Genomic DNA, 20495 nt, shown 5'->3' with positions numbered 1-20495 from the left:
AGGCTCCAAGGTGTCTCCCTGTCATGCTGGCCCCAGGGATGTGGGAGAAGCCTCCTGTGCCTGGGATGTGGGCTAGAAGAGAGATCACAGGCTCCCATTTGACAGAGGGTAACACTGAGGCCCAGATGGGTGAAGCCTGCTGCAGATTCCGAGCAAGGGGCAGTTGCCAGGTGCAGTGGTACAGTCCTACAGCCCAGCCTGGTAGGCTGCGGCCTGTTTTCTGATGCATGCGGGCACCCTTGGGCACCCAGGCTGCCTCTGCAGTGGGGAGGATGGCTGGGAGGTTCCACTGGAGCACTGGATGTTCAGCAGGGGCCAAAGCAGGGGAGCAGAGGCTGAAAGGGCCACAGCCCCTCCCTAACCTCAATGCCCCTTGTGCTTGCCAGCTCCTGCTGTTCAGCGTGGGCCTGGAGTTGCTATGGGGCCAGGCAGACTTCAGGGTAGAGATTTCACAGGTAGTGCTGGGGCTGGGGCTCAGAGGTGAATGAAGGGAGCTGGGGCCCAGGCTTCTAGGACTTTAGGGTGGGAACTTTGGCTGGAATGCCCAACTCCTGGAGCTCCATTTGTGCCTGATCTCCTGCAGCAGGGTTTTGAACCAGGGGCCCTCCTAATGCAGCTTAGGGACCAGAGAGACTGGGAGGTTCATCCAGAGAGCCTAGCCTGCTTGCGGTGGCGTGGCAGCGCCAGGAGGACACTTCTGACGCTTTGCCATAGCCCTTTAAAACCGAGACTATGATGTCACCATACCCAGTAAAGGACGGGAGGGGGACTGCAGGCCTGAGGATGGACTACATCTCCCAGCAGCCTCTCGTGAACCACACCCCGCCCAGCATGCCCCGACTCGCCGCGGATCGTTAACCCATCCAGTGCCGGTTTCCCAGGGGCCTCTGAAGTGTCCAGCCCTTCTGGGTTGGAGGAGGGCTTCTCATGGCGGTGGCCTGGGACAGAGGGGCTCAGGCGATTCCTTAGGCCCGGCATAGGATGCTGGCCCGTTTCATCCCAGTGTGCTGTTATCGCCCCTAGCTTCCTGGTACAAATTCCTGAGTCCTTTTCATACGCCACGCAAACTCCCTTCCAGAAGCCAAAAGTCTAGCCCCAGCGAGGCCTCTAGTCCACGGTACTCTCTGGTTTCCAGAGCTGGAAACCAAATCCCGAGTCCGCACGCAGGGTTACCTCGGGCGCTGGTCCGCCCCCTTTAAGCGCAGCGGGGACTACATCTCCCAGAGGCCCCCGGGCCCGCCTGGCGCAGCCCCCGACCCCCCCACCCGCGGGGAGGTACGGGCCGGGCGGGGGGAGGTGACTTGATGTCATCCTGAGCAGCTGGGCGCGGGTGCCGGTGCGCACAGAGCTGGGCTCCGCTGCGCCGCGCCGGGTCGGAGTCGCGGACTCCAGGCAGAGGTCCGTACTCCGCTGGGGCAGCCCGGAGCCTGCGGTGCGCCCGCCCCCCGGGCCGGGGGCTGAGCTGGCGGGATGCTCCAGCCCCCTGAAGCCCCCGGGAGAGGAGAACCCAGGAGATCCGCCGCCTAGCTCCAGCGCCTCTGAGCGGCGCCGCTGCCCTCCACCCCCACGGGCACCCCCGGAGGGCTGGGGACCAAAGTCTGGGTTTCTGAGAAGTGAGTGTACCCCTACATCAAGGGCCTACGAGGTTTGGGGGGCGAGGAAGGAGGAGCTGAGGTGGGGGAGGGTGCCCAGGTTCCAGGAGAGGGATGGCATAGGCAAAGGGCCCGATTAGAGAAGCTCGCTACAGGACCAGGGCCGCATTCTAAAAGAGGCAGGACCGGGCCCTATTCCGAGTAGGAGTAGTTTGGGGGATCCGGGTTGTTTTGGAGCCAGGGGCTTCTCATCTGCAAGGAAGACTATGGGAGAGGGCTGCACCTCTCTTTTAGGGCCTAGGCAGGGGAAGGAGGGAGAAAGAGAGGCCCTTCAGTTGCAGCCCCCAAGTGTCTTTCCAGAAGGAACTGACCGGTTCTCTGTGTGTCTTTCTAGTCTACCTTTGTGCCCTGACTTCATTTCCAAAAGAGCCGGATAGGAACCCTAACTGGACTTTTTGGGACCCCCAGGAAGGACTTGAGGCCTGAGCCATCCTCCTCTCTAGTCTGCCTGCTCCCCAGGACTGGGCAGGTGCCGGAGGCCCTGGGGGGGGGGCCCAGGACTGTGGTCGTGCCCCCCCCCACATCCCAACAGGATGGGCCCAAGTTAGTAAGCCCAGCCTCAGCCAGCAAGCTCCAGGCCCCGAGGGACTCCCGGGGGCTCTGAAAGCTTGACCTGCCTGGCCGCCATGGAGACGAAGTTGCCCCCCGCAAGCACTCCCACCAGCCCCTCGTCCCCGGGACTGTCGCCTGTGCCCCCGCCCGACAAGGTGGACGGTTTCTCCCGCCGCTCCCTGCGCAGGGCCCGGCCCCGGCGCTCCCACAGCTCCTCTCAGTTCCGTTATCAGAGTAACCAGCAAGAGCTCACGCCGCTGCCCCTGCTCAAAGGTGAGGGCCAGGGCAGCCCTGAGCCCCGAGGGGGTGACCCGGGCTGCGAGGGCCCCTTCCAGCCCTGAGACGCCACTGCTCTCCCAGCCCTCCAGCCCTCTTTGCTGACGCATGGCCGGACAGGCCTGTCATCCCTGGGGGTGGGGCATCTGCCTGTGGCCCCACCCTGGGGGGCAGACCAGGGCCAAGGGTGGGGCCGCAGCCTGGGCTCCAGGAGGCCACCAGCAGCCCAGGCAGCCCCTGAGACCCTGGAGCTGGCTCACAGCTGGCTTCCTGCCATCGCTGGCAGCCTGGGTCGCAAAGTCTGACTGTCCTAGCCAGAGGGGACCCTAGGGTGCCACAGTGAGAGAGAGGTCCCCCAGGGCTGTGGTCTTCCTTGGAAACAGACCAGCTGCTTCTGGTCCTGGGTTAGGACTGGATGGAGAAGGAGCCGCCCCTTGCCTCCCCCGGCCCCCTGGAGTGCAGGCTGGGGCGGGAGCTGTTTGTTCTCTGCTGGGGTCAGATGGCTTTAGGGCCCCTTGCTCCCCAGATGTGCCGGCCTCGGAGCTGCACGAGCTGCTGAGCCGCAAGTTGGCCCAGTGCGGGGTGGTGTTTGACTTCTTGGACTGTGTGGCCGACCTGAAGGGTAAGGAGGTGAAGCGGGCGGCCCTCAACGAGCTGGTGGAGTGTGTGGGGAGCACCCGGGGCGTCCTCATTGAGCCCGTGTACCCAGACATCATCCGAATGGTAAGCACAGGCTTTGGGCTCCGGGGGGCATGTGGCACCCAGCCTCTAGGGGGGCTCAGGGGCATGGTGGGAGTCTTCTTGGTTCCCTGTGCAGGGAATAAACCTCACAGTCCATTCTTGGTGCCCCCCTGCCACCTGGCTCCTGGCCACTCGGTGCCTTTGGGTCTGTCCTACCTCCACCCCTTTGCTCTGCTCTCTCTGGAGAGAATGCCCTTCCATCTGCCTCTCATCTTCCATGGCCTGGCTCAGATGCCCCCTCTTCCACGGAGCCCTCTCTCAGTGCTCAGGAATGTCGAGATGTTCCCAGAGCGCCCATAGGTGGAGCTGCTTCCCACCTCATTTTCCTGTTGGACTGCACCTGCCTAGATGGGAGGGGTGCCCTCCTCCACCGGGTCCCCAGCACTAGGTGTCCAGTTAATGACGGCTCCGGAGTGAGCCACTGTGCAGTTGACAGGAGCTGGGGTTGACCCCTTAGGACACTGGTTGGGGCTTCCGTCTTCATGGCTTCTCCTTGAAGACCTTGACCCTACCTCTCAGATCTCAGTGAACATCTTCCGGACCCTGCCGCCCAGTGAGAACCCTGAATTTGACCCTGAAGAGGATGAGCCCAATCTGGAGCCGTCGTGGCCACACCTGCAGGTACGAGGGGCTGGGAAGGGCCGGGGTCTGAGCTGCAGAGGAGATGGAGGGGCGCAGAGGTGCAAGCCCTGGGGTCACGTGAGGGCCCCGGGGTGGGCGAGCGGGAGGCTGAAAGAACCTTTGTGTTTGTGGCCCGTCCCCAGCTGGTCTATGAGTTTTTCCTGCGTTTCCTGGAGAGCCCAGACTTCCAGCCCTCTGTGGCCAAGAGATACGTGGACCAAAAGTTTGTCCTGATGGTAAAGTGAGGAGCCCAGGCTGGAGAGGGAAGGCATCGGGGGACAGGGGCAGGCCTTCTGGGGGGGTGGGGTGGAGATCAATGGAAGCAATGGAAGCTACCACCTGCGGTTGGCCTCCTGCTTGACCCCTGACCTGGCTCCCCCAGCTCCTGGAGCTGTTTGACAGCGAGGACCCCCGGGAACGTGAGTATCTGAAGACCATCCTGCACCGGGTGTATGGCAAGTTCCTGGGGCTGCGGGCCTACATCCGCAAACAATGCAACCACATCTTCCTGAGGTGAGTGTGTGCTGCGAGGCCGGCCGGCAGACACTTGCAGGACAGGCGGGAGAGGAGAGGCAGGGACTCCTGGGCTGCGGGTGTTTGGAGCTCTGGCTTACCGAGGTCTTCCTTGCATGTTAACTGTGCAAAACCTGTGAGGTCATCGGAGAGAGGATGTTCATTGTACAGATGAGGAAATGGAGGCTGAGAGAGGGGTTTGCAGCGATGGTCGGTGGCAGGGCCCAGGATCTATGCCTTGAGGCTTGTCATGGTTGGTCGTAGGGACCCAAGAAAAGATTCTTCTGCAAACGAATGTTGAGCACTGGTGCATGGACCCCGTGGCTCTGGAACTAGATGGCCTGCGTTTGACTTTGGGTCCCGATTCTGGGTGAACTTGGCCAGGTCCTCTTCCCCTAGCTGGTCTGTGAGCTTTCACGGAAGCTCTTGCCTAGTTCACTCGTTTCCGTGGGGATAACGACCATGCTAATTCAGACACAGGCCGGGCCATCATGGTGAAACAGGAAAGCGCTCAGCCCAGCTGCTGGTCTGGGGCAGGGATTCTCTCATGTTAGCTTAGGCTGTTACTAGCTACAAAAGACGTGGGACATGAACCCTGGCCTCCAGTAGTTCGTAATCCCTTCAGTTCTTCACTCGGTCACTTTGGGGCTAGTCTCGTTTAAGTACAGCCCACTTTTGTGTAAGTTCTAAGCCTCATTGCTTCGTCTGTACCGTGGCTCTGGGAGTCGGATGATGGTACACAGGTAGGTCCTTGATACTAAACAGAAAGTTGGCAGTTCGTGTTCACTTAGGGGCACCTTGGAAGAAATACCTGCTGGTCTGCTTCCCAGACATCAGCCCTGAACCCGACGGAGCACAGTTCCGCTCTCACACACGTCGGGTCGCTGTGAGTCAGAATCGACTCAGCACCAGCTTTTTTTTTTTTTAACGATGAGTCCAGCACACCCTCCATCCTGAGATCCTTTCAAGAATGCACGGCAGACGTGATGCTCTGAGTGCCTGTCATTCTTCTGTCTGACAGGCGTGAGGAGTGGCGGATGTAGGCTAAGGGCCTGCTGACTGGATGGGGACCAGACAGTGGGGTCGGGATATGAGCTGGGATGCTTCCTAGAGGAGAGGTTTGAGCTGGGACTCAGAGTGGCAGAAGGTGGCTGAGCGCTGAAGGGTGTTTCTGGGCTGGGTGGAGAACCCAGAGGGGCCTGGTTTGGGCACTGGGTTGAGAACAGGGGCATTGGGCTGAGGGAAGAGTGGGTGGGCCGCCCTGGTTGTTGGGACCCCTTCTGCAACCCCCTCTGCCCCATCCAGGTTCATCTATGAGCTGGAACACTTCAACGGTGTGGCTGAGCTGCTGGAAATCTTGGGAAGGTGAATCTCCCTGGGCCTGAGCCGGCGCATCTGGGTTCTGGGAGGAGGGACTGGGGGCCCGTCTCCCTGAGCCTCCTTCTCTCTTCTGCTTCTTTCTACAGCATCATCAACGGCTTTGCGCTGCCCCTGAAGACCGAGCACAAGCAGTTCCTCGTCCGGGTCCTGATCCCCCTGCACTCCGTCAAGTCTCTGTCTGTCTTTCACGCCCAGGTGAGGCTCAGGCCTGGCCCTGCCAGCAGGGAGCATGCCCCGCAGGGGCAGCAGCTGCATGGGGCCCTGCTGGCCAGCCTGCTGCCCCGCCTCCTCCACAGCCAGGGCCCAGCCACACGGGGCCATTGGCTCAGGGACCCCTTCCCTCGGTCCGTTTCTTTACCAACTCGTTCTTTCTCCCTTGGAGGATTCCCATTGGCCCTTTAGGGCTGATCTCAGGGAAAAGCTGGGAGGCTCCCCCCTGCCCTCCTCTCCCTCCCTGCCCTCCTCCAGTCCCATAGATTGGCCTGTATGATTCTCTAACAAAACTCTGGGCAGAGCTGGTAAGAATTTGCTGAGCGTTTCCTGTGGGCTCAGCATTGTGCAGCATGCTTACTGCGTTGAGGTCCAGCCCAGGTGCTCAGTAAAGGCTGGCGATCCTGAATGTGAGCCCTTGCCTCGACTGTCCCGGGCGGCCAGTCCCTGGCCCCCGGTCCTCCCTGACCCCGTCTTCTTTCTCTCCCCCGACCCTCACCCCGCAGCTGGCATACTGTGTGGTCCAGTTCCTGGAGAAGGATGCCACCCTGACAGAGCACGTGAGTACCTCTGGGGGGGGCAGGTGGGCCCCCGCCTCTGCAGGTCTGACTCCCTTCTGCCTTCACTCCGACAGGTGATCCGGGGGCTGCTCAAGTATTGGCCCAAAACCTGCACCCAGAAGGAGGTACAGAGGAGGGCTCTGATGCCCACTGGAAGGGCGGGCAGACCCAGCGTGGTGGGCCGTCAGGCATGTGGGGGAGATGCGAGTGCTGCTGCCCTCTGCCCGCCCCCGCAGGTGATGTTTCTAGGGGAGATGGAAGAGATTCTGGATGTCATCGAACCCTCCCAGTTTGTGAAGATCCAGGAGCCCCTCTTTAAGCAGGTGGCTCGCTGTGTCTCCAGCCCCCATTTCCAGGTATGGGGCAGGGACGGGAGCTGGCGTGTGGCTCGGGAACGTTGGCCGGCTGACCGGACACAGCTCCCTCTGGCCTCAGCTTTTCCTCTGCTGGGTCCGATGATGGGGAGATGCCAGACTTAGGAGACCCAGGGTTGAGGTTCAAGTGTACTATGCACTGGCTGAAGGGCCTTGGGCAAGTCACTTCACCCCTCGGAATCTGATTAGACTAACTCACGTGTGAAATGGGCCAACAGGGCTCTCTTCCCAGGGCAGGGGTGGGGGTGGGAGAGCTCCTGAGCATGTTCCTGAATGGTGTGGGCAGTGGTACCACCTTTCCCCTTAACAGCCCTTACATTTCACTCATCCCAGGGCCAGCCAGGCTTCCCACACTGTCCAGGCTGGCTGCTGCCCATGGCCTCCTAGGTGCAGACTCTGTCCCGATTGGACTCACAGCGACCCCTCCTTGGGTTTCTGAGGCAGTATCACTACTGTAGATTGCCCAGTCTTCCTTCCAAGGAGTAGCTAGTGGATTTGAACTGCCAGCCTTCTGGTTTGTAGTCAGATGCCTTAGGCATGACACCACCAGAGCTCCCTAGGAACCATACCTTGGTAAAAGTCAGCTCTTCTTCCCAGTAACTCTAATACTTTAGTTTATTGAATAGCACAAGGCCCCATATTTTATTGGATTCTTGCAATAGCCCTGTGAAGCCATTTCACACATGAGAAAACTGAGCCCCCGAGGTTGAATGCCTTGCCCGAGGTTGGTGGCCAGTCTGCAGTGGACCTAGGATTTGCCTCTGAAGGTTCCAGGGCTTAGATGAGCCCTGAGGATGGGGGGTGGGGGATAGGAGCCCTGGGTTTGGAATGGGGGTGGGTGTGGGTAGCTGACCCTAGGCTCTCCCCGTGCCGCCCTGCCCGGCCCAGGTTGCGGAGCGGGCTCTGTACTTCTGGAACAACGAGTATATCCTGAGCCTCATTGAGGACAACTGCCACACGGTGCTGCCTGCTGTGTTCGGGACCCTCTACCAGGTCTCCAAAGAGCACTGGAATCAGTGAGTGCCAGGGCTTGGCCCACAGAGACCACGACCAGGCGGGCCAGCCAGGACCCTGGACTTAAGCTGCAGAGGGGTGGGAAGGCGGCTGACGCGTTGGTGCAGAGGCCAGGGAGACGGAACTGTTTGTTGGATTTGGGGCTGGTCAGCCAGAAGCCAGGTGAGAAGGGCAGGTGCGGCGCAAGGTGAAGCTGCTCTCATCTGCTCTGTGACCCCCCCCCCAGGACCATTGTGTCTCTGATCTACAACGTGCTTAAGACCTTCATGGAGATGAATGGGAAACTGTTCGATGAGCTGACAGCTTCCTACAAGCTAGAAAAGCAGCAGTGAGTGTGGGGGCTGGGCAGGGGGAGGGGAGGAGCAGGAACTGGATCCTCAGGCCCCCTCAGGCCCCCCCCGATCCGACGGGGTCCTGTCTCCCTCTGTCCCTGCCCAACAGAGGCCCCACTGCCCACTGCCTCCTCCGGTAACTCTTGTGACTCCCTGTAGCCACGCTGCCCGCTTCAGCCCGGGGCCATGCTGCAGGCTGGGGCCGGCTTCTCCTTGGCGCACTCTGCCCGCAGTGGGGGCCCGTTCTTGTCCTCCTCCTGCAGCTGGGCTGCCTTACCCTGTCCCCGCAGAGAGCAGCAGAAGGCCCGTGAACGCCAGGAGCTGTGGCAGGGGCTGGAGGAGCTACGACTGCGCCGGTTACAGGGGACCCAGGGGGCCAAGGAGGCCCCCCTGCAGCGGCTTACACCCCAGGTGGCTGCCACCGGGGCTCAGAGCTAGAGATCCCCACCGAAGAGGAGCATGAAGCCCGGAGCCTGCGGTTCCTCCATCCCTCCTCCTGCCCAGGGCCCAGAGACACACACTGACCCCCGGCCTGGGCAGATGGGCTCCGAGGGCACCCCGCCTGGCCCAAGAGGGCAGCTTTCACAAGGGAGAGGAGGAGGAGGAGGAGAAGAAGGAGGATGGTGGTCTTGGCAGCAGAATTCTCAGGCCCTTGTGGCAGGACTTGACCAGGACAAGCTTGACCAGGGGGCTGCCAGCCGGGATCTGCATGGCCCACAAAGCTGGGGTCCAGAGCTCCCGGCCTTGGGCAGGGGGGCTCCTCCCCACGCCTGCCCCAACCTCCTGCCGGCGCGGGGTCCTCCTCACCCCCCATGGGCTCCATGGTCTATTTATTCTCTCCCACGTCCCTCCACCACAGACACGGTCCTGGGCCTGGGGCACCGCTCTCCCTTCCCTCCCTCGCCCTGTACGTCTGCGTCCCCTTTTTATTTATTGGGCAGGGGGAGGGGTGAGGGCACCGATTCCCAGTGTCCTGGCAGGGGAGGGGTCACAGTAATCATGGTCCAGCCCCTTCCCCTGGCTGGGGGTGGACTCAATAAAGAGAAACTTGCACCTGCTCGTTTTATTTAGCTGGGGGGACAGAGAGGGAAGAGGGGCGCTGCAAGACGGGGAAGGGGCAAAACCCCTCCTCCTTGGGAGGTCACGATCCTAGAATCTTAAAGGGTGAGAGCTGCAGAAACCGCCTTTAGAAAACCCCTTGTAGCACGTCTGTGGCCAGGCTGGGACCCCGGAGTCTTCGGGACCCCGGGGGGAGGAGGACAGGCGAGGGCGGCTAGTAGCGAGCGAAGCGACACACGTTACACTGGCAGGCCCTGGCCGTGTAGATGTCCATGCTCACCCGCCGGTTCCCTGGACACTGCACCTGCAACTTCTCCTGTGGGACCGGAGGCCACCCTGTCAGGGGCTCTCCAGCCCGCCCCTCCCCACAACCTCATGCCCCCACGGGCCTGGCCCCTCCTGACCTTCTTCAGGCTGCTGATGGTGCAGCATTCTGAGACCGAGGTGATGGTGCGGCGGTAGTCGCTGGCCACCAGCACGGAGTACCGGGAGGGGAAGGCGCTCGACTCACAGTGGCCCACGCAGGCCTGTACCACCAGGGAGCCCTGGCAGGTACCCTCGTGGTCGCTCCGCACGGTCACATTTAAGGCTGGCGGGGGGGAGATGCACCCAGCATGTCTGTGCCTCTGTGAGGCTCTCAGTAGGGTGCTGCCTGCCCAGAGGGCCAGGCCATCGGCTCCTTTCTCCCACCCACAATGCCAGCCGCCCCTGGCTCTCTAGTCCCACGTTACTCACGGTGCAGGTAGCAGCCTGGGACGGCGGCCGCCTCAGCCCAGCCTGCAGTGACTGCCAGGAGCAGCAGGCTGAGGAGCAGGGTCTGGGGGGACGCCATGAGTACCTGCAGCACAGTGAGGGGGTCTGCCTGCACCTGGGTCTTCAGTGCCATGTGCTCCAGGGGAGAGGGCTGGCGAGGCACACCTGGGCATGGCTGTCTCTTCCCTGTGGGTGTGATGTGTCTGCCTGTGGTGGCCCTGGTGGCTGTGTGAGAGCGGCTGTCCCTGGATGGTGCCACCCACTGTGCACGACTCTCCCTGAGAACAGCCCTCACCCCCTGGAGCGCCAGCATCTTCCTCCAGCGGCCCCACCTCGCTGCCGGCCACTCTGCGGTTCCGGGCCTCCCAGTCCCTCCAGCCTGAGCCCGCTCACCACTTCCAGGAACAGAGGGGCTGAGTCTGAGTCTCCCCGGGCCTCCCGCTGGTCTCCTGCGGGTGCCAGTCCTGCTCCGGGTTTTTATTGCTGTGTTTGGGAGCCACGCCCCCATGGAGCTCGCTTTCCCGCCTGTCCCCCCCCACCCCCGCAGAGGCCCCGGAGCAACCCCACCTGGGAGAGGCTGGCCTCCCCGGGGATCCTCCGCAGGCCACTGCTGGGCCTCCCTTCTGTCCAGACGGCCGCCTGAGGTCAGGGCCCTGGGACGGGCCTGGGCCACCTGGGTTCTGTTCTCAGCTATGTGACGTGGGCAGGACGCACCCCTGTTCAGAGCCTTGTCGCCCCTCATCATCATAAATACCAAACCCAGCCCTGCAGAGGAGAGGGCCTGGGGAAGGGGACCCTTACAGACACAGATGTCACACCAGTGGGGTCTCCTGAGATGGGCCTGACGGCAGGTCAGGGAGAAAGAGAGGGGTCCCCAAAGCCACTTCCGAGTTTCATTGTTATGGTGTCAACAGGGTGACTTCTCATCCTGTGTGTCAGCTATGCAGGGGCTCCTATTTGCAGGGTCCCCCTAGTCCCTGAATAATGGAACCTGACTCCCCAGAACCCCAGGAAACCTGATCTGGCTCCCATTTTACAGGTGGGCCAACTACAGCTCCAGGAAGAAAAGGCATTCACAGTCACACAGCTGGTCGACGTCAGGGCTGATTTCAAATCCCGATCTGCAGCCGTCCATCTGTGGTGCCAGGGGCAAGGATGTGGAAAGTCGGGAGAAGACACCCGGGCAGCAGAGGCCGGAGGGGCAGGGAGGGGCGCGTGGTGACTCCGGCCCTGCCTCCCGACCCGCTCAGAAGGGCTGCTCAGAGCTGGAGGCCGGAGGCGCTGCAGTCTGTCAACTGTCAACTCCCACTCCCTGGTGCTGCACAGAGACAGGCAGGACCGGAGAGGAGAGCGCGGCCCCACGGCTTCTCTGCAAGCCAGTCAGAGTCAAGACGGGGGTCCCCCTCCCGGCTGAGCTGAGCCTCCCAGCAGCTCTGTCAAGCAGACCATGTTTGGGACAATGGGGCAAAGGGTGTCAGCACCATTTGACAGGAGCTGGTGTTCCTGCGGTCCCTAATCCTCAAATTCTCACCCTCCAGGTCTTCCCCTCCGGACCCTCCGGCCTCAGGCCTGTGTCCTCACGCACCCCGGCCCACCCCTTCTCCCCATCAAGGGCAGGGCCACCCACTGGTCATGGGATCACCGACAGCTCCCAGTTCCGAGACTTCTCAGCACACAGAGTGGCCCATCCTGACAACAGCCGTCTCTCAGTCACAGAGTGACGCCTTAGGTTACCTGGGGAGGAACACCTCAGAGGAGGAGGGTGGGAACGGCTGCGCGCCTCGAAGAGTGTGGTCGATGCCACCTATGGATCGTACGTGTAGGTGTGGTGACTGCCGAGCTGCTGTGGGTTTCACTGTGCATGTCCTCAACAACAAAATACATTTTTTGAAAAACGGCTTCCTTTTTTCTGAGTTAAAATCGGCTCCCCTGAATGTCCATGTCTTATTTGGGTCCTCTGCAGCCACACAGGTCTGTCCCAGATGAGCCCTCCAGTGACCTGCACTCAAAGGTCAGAGGGTCTGGCTTCTCCAGAACCAGTCATTCCCCCAGTCAATTTGATCCGCACGTGTTGGTCTCGCAGCAGGGCTGACAGATAGGGGCCTACTGAGCGCCTACATCTGGGGGGTCTAATTGGGTGAAGGGATGGACTTCTCAAGGGTCACCAGGGCTCAGGACGGAAGTCCTGCAGTACCCCATCCCCGTCCTCTCGGCAGGGAAGTCAGAAGTCTGAGGGTGGTGCTGGACCCACCTACCCAGGTGGGACCTACGGGAGGTTTCGAGGGCCCCTTTGTCCTCTCTCTCTCTCTAAGGCACTGACCTCAATCAATAACTCTTCATAAATAATTTATTGTCATTAGGATCCTAAGTGCTACAGGCAAAAGACCTAAACGGGCCCTCAGGACAGCAACATTCACAGACCAGAACATTTTCAAGTTCCATTCTCTTTTCGGGGAAAAACACTTGATGATAAAGGGGCAGAGGCCAAGACAAACCGACGAGAGGGGCGGCTGCCAGGGTCTCATCCTCCACATCCCACCGCGCTGTCCTAAGGGGGGCGGAGTAGGCGGGCCCCTCAGGAGGTGCTCCTCTCTCCAGGACGCAGTGCAGCAGGAAGGCGGGCTCACGGGCTGCTCCTTCGGAAGAAATAGCTGAACGGGAAGAGAGTGCTGCAGGGGCGAGAACAGGAGAAGCTGGGGCTCCGCGAGGCCTGCGGCCCTTAGCGCTTCCGCTGCTGGGGCTTTGGGCTCTGGGGAACCACTGAGTGGAAATTGGAGACCGGAACAGCATTCAAAAGGCACCCAAATTAGATTCTGCTCTGGAGGGGGAGCTACGGAGAGCTGAGCTCTACACAGGGAGCTGCAGACACCGCCAAATCCGGAGGGAGGAGCGAAACCTCCCAGCCCCAGACCTCCTCGAGGCCCACGTGCCCTCTGAACGGCCTCTGGGCCAGCTGGGTTGGTGGAAGCCCGTGTTCCAGGCCCTGCGCTGGGCACATCGGGGTGGGGGTGGGCTGGATAACATCGTAAGACAGGGTCTTCGCTGAAGTCACAGTCAGGTCTGGCTGTCACCTTCCCTCCCGCTGTCTATCCCGGGCAGGGTCACAAGCCTCTGGGTGATCTGCTGTCCACTCCAAGTTCTCCAAGAGACTCAAGGAGCAGGCCCTGAAGCTAGTCTCCCGGACCGCCGCTTGACGCCAGAGAGAAGGCTGTCCTACCTGAGAAACCCAAAGAAGCCAGTGGTCCTTAGCGCTGTGGGTGCTCTGGGTGGAGGCGGACTGTTCCGCTGCGGTGACGGGGATGGAGCCAGCGGCCCTGCCTGGCTGTCCCCGCACTCAGAACCTGCAAGGAAGAGACACGGGCAGAACAAGGTGGCAGGCTGCAGGCCGCTTTCATGTAGGGCGCAGAGACAGGAGCCACGGGCAGCCTCAGCCCAGGGCTCGTCTGAGGCCAGGTGGACTGGCCGTTCCGACCCTCCCAGCTTCATCTCAGGTCAGGAAGCTGCTACTCCGACCTCAGAGGATCTTCACAGGCCGGCCCTTGAAATCTTTCCCATCACAGCTGCTATGTCTTCCCAAAAGGAACAGCTACGTGGTGGCAAACACTGCTGCCACTCCTGCTGCTGGAGGGACCGCAGCGCAGAGGGACGCCTCACGCTGGCTACCATGCAGGGGCTGGAAGGGTCAAGCTCACCGCACAGTCCCAGCCCTTGGAGACCATCCATCTTCACCTTCAACAAACACTAACGCCCCGAGGACTCCTGGAGGTGACTCTCTAAGCAGACAGAAGAGGCAGACACGTGCCCCCAGCTTTCCCGTGGAACCCACCCCCACCCTGAAACAGTGTGAAACACCAATCCCCCCCACAGAAGCCGAGGTGGGGCATGCACTGCCACCCTTCCCCCTGTGGGACGCGGGGGGCTCCTGTGGCTCTGGGGCCGGCTGACTGGAGCAGGCTGCAGGTCCCTCCCCAGCACCAAGTGTGTCTATGCTCAGAGCTCTGTGCTGCTTGGCTCACTGCAGAGCAAGGGAACAGGGGCAACATGAAGGGGACAAAAACCAGAACCACACCCGCTGCCATCCAGTCAATGTGCACTCGACACAACCCCCACTGGGTTTCCGAGGCCGGCGATCTTTATGGAATTAGACTGCCCTGTCTTGCTTCTGCAGAGTGGCTGGTGGATTTGAACTGCCAACCTTCTGAGTAGCAGTCGTATTCCTTAGGCACTGCACCACCAGAGCTCCTTAATATTAAGGGAAAGGGAGCAGGGATTCCCTGGCACCTACCCTGTTCCCGGACATCACTGCTGTCGAACACTGGGGTCTCCTGCCGTTCCTGCTGGCTTTTCCTTTCCCTGTTCTGAGAAAAGAAGACCAAGAGACATCTTGACCTTTGCTTCTGGGCAGTCCGGTGGCCTCATGCTGGGTGCTGGTGCACTGGCTTCATGCCAGCGCCGGGGCCTTGGATGGCCCAGCAGGTCCTACATTTCCTTGTACAGTATCTTCTTTCTCCACTAGCTTCCCAAGCACTGTCCCTTCCGAACTGTAAGACTTGAGAGCCGAAAACAAACAAAGTTGGGCTCAGTCACCATTCCATGTTACTGACTGCCTACTACTGCAGAGGATGGGGTAGTGAGGTTGCAGAAATTGGGAGATAGAGGAAAATACCCTAACCTGGGAGAAATGTAGAGCCTGTGGGGTAGAAGTTACCATGATCCACAGACCACACGGCAGTGTAGTGAGGCTACAAACAGGTCTACGCAGCGGGCTGTGAACGCGGAGGGCGCCGCTGCAGGGTAGGCAAGGTGAGCGAAGGCAGGGTCCACAGGGACATGACACCCGAGTGGGGCCGTGCTGTAACGGGGGTGAGGAGAGGATCAGTGTGCCCGGGCATTCTAGACAGGGACATGATGTACAAGGCAGGCTGCCACTGAGGAGTAAATATAACCACCACACCAGAGCGAGGGGTAGCAGCACTGGGGGCCGAGAAGCCAGCACAACGCAGTCAGCAGGTTGTTTCTCCTGTTAACGCTCCAGGGGCCTCCCTTTGTACTTTCTAGGAGACATCCTACAACCTGGTTCCCAGCCCAGAACATTCTCCAGTGAACACCCTGCTGGTCAGAAACATGGTTCATGTATTGTCTTCGGGGATCTCTGCCAACTGGCCACTCCCCTCCCGCAGCCGGAACCTGAGTGCCCAACCACCCGGCCGTGCTGGGAGTCTCTCGTGGTGTTTTGCTGTGAAGAGGCCACAGCCTGTCAGGGTGGGTGTGGGAGGCAGAGGCTGGCCAGCCCCCCAGAGAGTGGGCCCCATCCTTAGCAGAAGCTTTAGGCCAAGAGGGCGGCTTCCCCATAAACCCCTCAAATCAGACCACACAGCCCGCCATCCATGCCACATCCCTCCAAAGGGACAGGGGACTCTGGGGAGGAAGGAGACCAACTCTCACCTTCCTCGACAGGGCAGAGATGGGACTGAGGGGCCTGGGCCAGCTCTGGCTTCTAGCTCCAAGGAATGATTCTTACAAACTCAATGCAACTCTGGTTTGGGGCTTAAATCCTGCTGTGACGAGTGGCCCTAATGAAAGCATCTCCTGAGGCTGGCAGTGGGAACCAGGAAGGCAAAGGCCTGGGGACAGAGGTGTCCTCTGAATGGAAAGCTGCCCTCGCCAGCTACTTTCACTTCCATGCTCCCTGAAATCTCAAGGGAGAACGTCTCAGGCGAGTCCTAAGAGAGGACAGACTTTACAGCCTCTGAAATAAGACAGAGGGGACTATGTGGAAAGCCACCCTGACACTAGGCTGTCCTCTGCAGGCTCAGGGCCAGATCCGCCTCCGGTGCAGGCCAAGCAGAGGTGGCCTAAGAGCCACGTACATGACGGTCGGTTCCACCCCGAGCCATCTGTCTGCTCGCCCCAGAGGCTGGGTCTCTGAGCATCGGACCCGAACTGCCAGAGGGCACGGCTTCGCCCTTCCTCCCATCGCCCCCCCAGACCTAAGCAGGTATGTGCGGTACTCGTCTGAGCTGTCCTTGCTCAAGCTCCTAATGTGTTCAGACCTGCATGATCCATGCTGTGATCCTCTACCCCAACTTCCCCCAAAGGGCAGAAAAAATACTAAGCAGTGGACCGTAGGAGGCAATTCAATTTTTCCAGCTCAAGTGACTTACACTGAGAGCCACTGTGATCACTTTAATTCAGGAGAAACCTGTGCTCAGGGAACAGGGTCTGCAATGGAGACTGTCTTTGGGCTTTGAGTCAAAATCAATAAACATGTTCCTTCTGGTTGGGCTGCACTTTGCTCAGAGTCGTTTCTAAACCCAGTATCAGCTTGAGAAGGTAATTATGTTGAGTAAGAAGCTGTGGGCACTGTTCTTGGAGGAGATGATGTGTCAAACCAAGAATAGGAAGGTGGGAAGGGTAGGGAGTGAGGGAACGGCTCTGTTCCCGGCAATCATCTCCATGATCTCGCAGGGTACAGCGCCTTTGTTCGCCGTGGCTTCGCGTCCTCCAGTGGTGCTCATTCCATCTTTTTACCTCTAACGGTGGGAGATGTGGGAGACGGGACAAGGCAATCAGCTGCCTGGAATCCCTCCGGGGCCGGCTGGCCAAGGCAGGACTGAGCCCCGGAACTCTCACTCGGCCCCACAGGCAGCGCTCTCTCAGTCTTTAAGGCTGCCTTTGTCCCCCAGTGAGCCCAGTCTGACACAGGTGCATGTGCCTAGGGCCCTGCTTAAAGCAGACAGAATGGCTTCTCGAAATGAAAATCCCCTCACTCTTCCATCCTTCAAAATGGTTTAGTCAGTTCCTATGATCCGGGCCCATGGCCGCCGGCCTCTCCAGGAACATCTCTCGCACGGTACCGAGCCCCACGTGCGCCGGCTGGCAGTCACCAGAGCATCTACTTCCCTGTCCCCCCTGCCTTGGCTCCTGAAGCCGCTCTGAGCTGTTCTGCACACCGGCCCCCAGCACTCGGTCTGGAAGAGGTTCCCCTTGGCGCCTCAGTGCCCTCTGCCTCTCTGTCCCCTGCTCCCCCTGCACCCCGTCTCCGACTCACGTCTGTAACTGTCTGCTCAGCCTCACATTGGCAGTCACTAGGGTTGGAGTGATGTCCCCAGTACTCCACACACAGTAGATACTCAGTGAAAGATTGATGGATCAAGCATGTGTAAATGTTTGTGTGATAATTTAGCACCTTAACGCCCTGGGAAGGTGAAGGAGGTGTTGTTAGTGTTACTGTACTCTGGTCAGAGCTCCTTTGGAGAGATCAGAGAAGTAAAAAAAAAGGGAAGGATCTATAACGAATGGGAGCTCTGGTGGCAAAGTGTCTAAGGCATCTGACTGCTACCCAGAAGGCTGGCGGTTGAAACCCACCAGCCACTCCTTGGAAGGAAGACTGGACAATCTACTTCCGTAGTGATACTGCCTCGGAAACCTCAGGAGGGGTCGCTATGAGTTGCATCCGACTTGAGGGTATGAGTTTCATAACGCCTAACAGCTAACTGCTATTTAGAGAGGAGAGGGCAAGAAAAAGAACTCTATGGTAGAGACTATTACAAAAAAGGAGCTCTGGCGGCATAGTGGTTAAAGCAGTGGGCTACTAACCAAAAGGTCAGTGGTTCAAACTCACCAGCTGCTTTGTAGGAGAAAGATGAGGCAGTCTGCTTCCACAAAGGTTTACAGTCTTGAAAACACTATGGGCAGTTCTACTCTGTCCTACAGGGTCGCTATGAGTCGGAATCAACTCGTTGGTAGTGGGTTTGGTTTTGAGGTTTGTGTGAAAAATAAGCCCTTAGGTGGAGGCACAGCAGGTACCTGAGTATTTAAGGGGAAAAGAGGTCCCGCAGATGACATCAAGCCCGAGGGCTAGTCTGCTGCCACTCCAGTGTCTAAGCACTCTTTCTTATGGTCTCCTGGGCTCATAAGTGCCCATATCACCTGAACAAGCAGACGTGGCTTGACTCAGACCTCAGAGCAGATGATGGCAACAAGGTTTCAGAGACTGCATTCTGTGCTGGGTCCCACCTCAGTCCAATATAGACCTGGGCTCCTATCACAACTGCAGAGCGGCCAGCAGCCAGCTGAGCCAGCAGCGAGGGGCTTTCAACAGAAGTCATCAGCGTGTGCATCACAGGGCCGCTGCAGGGACGGGGTGTGGGGTATGTGGGTACACGGCTGCCGTGGGCATGGGGTGTGGAGTGTGTTGCATCACAGGGCCGCTGCGGGGATGGGGTGTGGGGTATGTGGGTACACGGCGGCCGTGGGCATCGGGTGTGGAGTGTGTTGCATCACAGGGCCGCTGCGGGGATGGGGTGTGGGGTATGTGGGTACAAGGCGGCCGTGGGCATCGGGTGTGGAGTGTGTGTGCATCACAGGGCTGCTGTGGGGACGAGGTGTGGGTGTGTGCATCACACAGTCGCTGTGGGGATGGGGTGTGGCAGGCAGAGTAGTTGAAAGTTGCCCTGCAGACAGTGAAACCTAAGAATGAGTTCAGTCAATTCAGTCTGCACTCAGGACCAAGATGTTACCAGCGTAACAGGAACGCCAACTTTTAACAGCAGCGACAACCAAGAGTCTAGAAGCTTCCATTTGGGTACTCACCCTCCTGGTTTTCATAGGGGCCTTCTTTTTGCTGGGGACTTGGCTGGACATTCCCACTCTGGCCCTAAGATGGGGGGGAAAAAGCCCAGAAAATGTTACCATAGCAGCCACGCCACCACACTCACGCAGCTGTGGCCCAAATGAGCATTTTAGCAGGCTGGCTGTGCTTCATAGCACTCCTGGGTACACTGGGTGGCCAGGCTCTCTTTGGGGGCTGCTTTAATTCACAGTAAAACTCCAATTTGAAACCCTTAGAGGTCTGGGGGTGGAGGAAGGGAAAATGTGATTGACAGCAAAGTATCAGGTTTTGAAACAGTTGATCGTGCATCAAAACCCAGAGACAGGGAACATCTGAGACCTCATCTCCACGGGAAGTTCAGTCCAACAGAGCAGAGAAAGCGTCACCCCTCCCAGCGCCGCACACCCCACATGGCTTCCACAGCCTTCCCTGACACAGCACCTGGAGGGTGCAGGGTTCAACTCCGTGGTGGTCTGCCCTCAGTGCCCTGGCATCTCTAGGGCCCTCACAGTCCCAGGAGAAGAGCAGCGGCTGTCTGTGAACCTGGGGGGATCCCACTTGGGGCTGGGGAGCGAACCACATCCTACATCACACCAGCAACTCTGAGATGCTGCTGGAAACGAGACTGTCTCGCTGACTTTCTGCTCCCGACAGAATCTAAAGGATATAAGGGCTCACAGGACAGCAACCCCAATGTGTCAGGAATGCGCTTACACACTAGCACCTGCCACCTCACTTGCCAATCCACACACGCACTCGCAAACACAGACATTTTACCCTGGACAGCCTCTTAAGATGGCATTCCAAAACCTTACTGCTCACTAGGTAAGAGAAGCGTGCTTCCTTTACACTCACTCTTTTGAGGGCTTCCCCATGTTTTATACAATGTTCTGGGACTTTCTAAGTTTTGTGCCTTCTGACTGCTTTCTGGCTGTATTACCACGGGAGGGACTCACTGGCTGCGGGCAATTCTCCTCACCTTTTATCCTGGGGAATCTTATTTGCTGGGGAGCCACCACGTTCAAATGATATTGCAAATCCCAGCCTGCTTCCCTTCGAGTCCGCCCACTGGGCCAGGCAGGTACCAAAGAAGCCCGAGAAAGAAACGGATTCACCCCAGGCAGGCCAGCGAGCAGCAATGGCTGGCAACGCCTGGCTAGGATGCAGGGTTTCACCTCTCCCCCAACAGCACTGACCTGTCCAGCCCTGGCGTCCTGGGGGGGCTGGAGCCCTCTGCGCGTCTTCGCTTCCTCATCATGGTTCCTGGTGATTTCTCCTCAGGCAGCACCTTCAGGGGGAAACCAGGTTCCCATGGCTCCTCCTTGCCCAGCGCTGCTCGCAGCTCAAGAGGCAAAGTGATGAGAACTCCCCATCTTTAAAACGCCAAAGGCAACTTTTCACAGCAGCTTTGCAAGCAAGGATAGCTATTCTGTTAGAGAGTCGTCTCAGAAATCTAGCCAAGGGGACAAACAGGCTGGTGTCTACGATTCTGAACAGGCCTGGGCAGCAACCAAGGGGCAAAGCGAGGGGAAGAGAGGAGAAAAAGGCTTGGACAACAGGTGACACTGGCGATTTTCATTTGTACAGAAAACGCTAACTTACCAACCCAAGAGAACCGTCCGTTACTTCTTGTCCTACAACAGGAAACATGAGTGTCTTAAAGGGTCAAGACTCTGTTTCATCCACATCTCTGGCCACCATGTGCTTCCCTGACCAGCCCTAGGCGGACTGCCCTGTGTGGCTTTCTCCCGTCCGTCTGGAACACGGTCTCCTCGAAAAGCCAGTGTCTCCAGCTCTACTTCCTATTTCAGACTACTGTCACCTACGAGCTGAAGGGGGTCTGA

General features: G+C 59.3%; 2 protein-coding genes across 2 annotated transcripts; one reads left to right on the top strand and one right to left on the bottom strand.

The window, feature by feature from the left end:
* The first annotated feature begins 2278 nt into the window (after positions 1-2278).
* PPP2R5B (protein phosphatase 2 regulatory subunit B'beta) lies at positions 2279-8663 on the top strand. Its single transcript, XM_007944794.2, has 13 exons — positions 2279-2477; positions 3007-3203; positions 3741-3842; positions 3986-4078; positions 4225-4355; positions 5661-5720; positions 5822-5930; positions 6452-6505; positions 6580-6630; positions 6742-6861; positions 7768-7895; positions 8120-8221; positions 8516-8663. The coding sequence occupies exons 1-13, from the start codon at positions 2279-2281 to the stop codon at positions 8661-8663; spliced, it is 1494 nt and encodes a 497-aa protein (XP_007942985.1).
* Positions 8664-9498: 835 nt separating this feature from the next.
* GPHA2 (glycoprotein hormone subunit alpha 2) lies at positions 9499-10170 on the bottom strand. The gene is made up of 3 exons (XM_007944979.1): positions 10020-10170; positions 9689-9873; positions 9499-9600 (listed from the first exon to the last, which is right to left on the bottom strand). Exons 1-3 carry the CDS (start codon positions 10168-10170, stop codon positions 9499-9501), a joined length of 438 nt encoding a protein of 145 aa, XP_007943170.1.
* Between the last annotated feature and the right edge of the window lie 10325 nt (positions 10171-20495).

This window comes from Orycteropus afer, unplaced genomic scaffold (genome assembly GCF_000298275.1).
Source record: "Orycteropus afer afer isolate SDZICR_OR568_19922 unplaced genomic scaffold, OryAfe1.0 scaffold00130, whole genome shotgun sequence".
NCBI classification, from domain to species: Eukaryota; Metazoa; Chordata; class Mammalia; order Tubulidentata; family Orycteropodidae; genus Orycteropus; species Orycteropus afer.
Note: the sequence above shows the minus strand (reverse complement) of the source record. Positions and strands in the feature narration are given on the sequence as shown.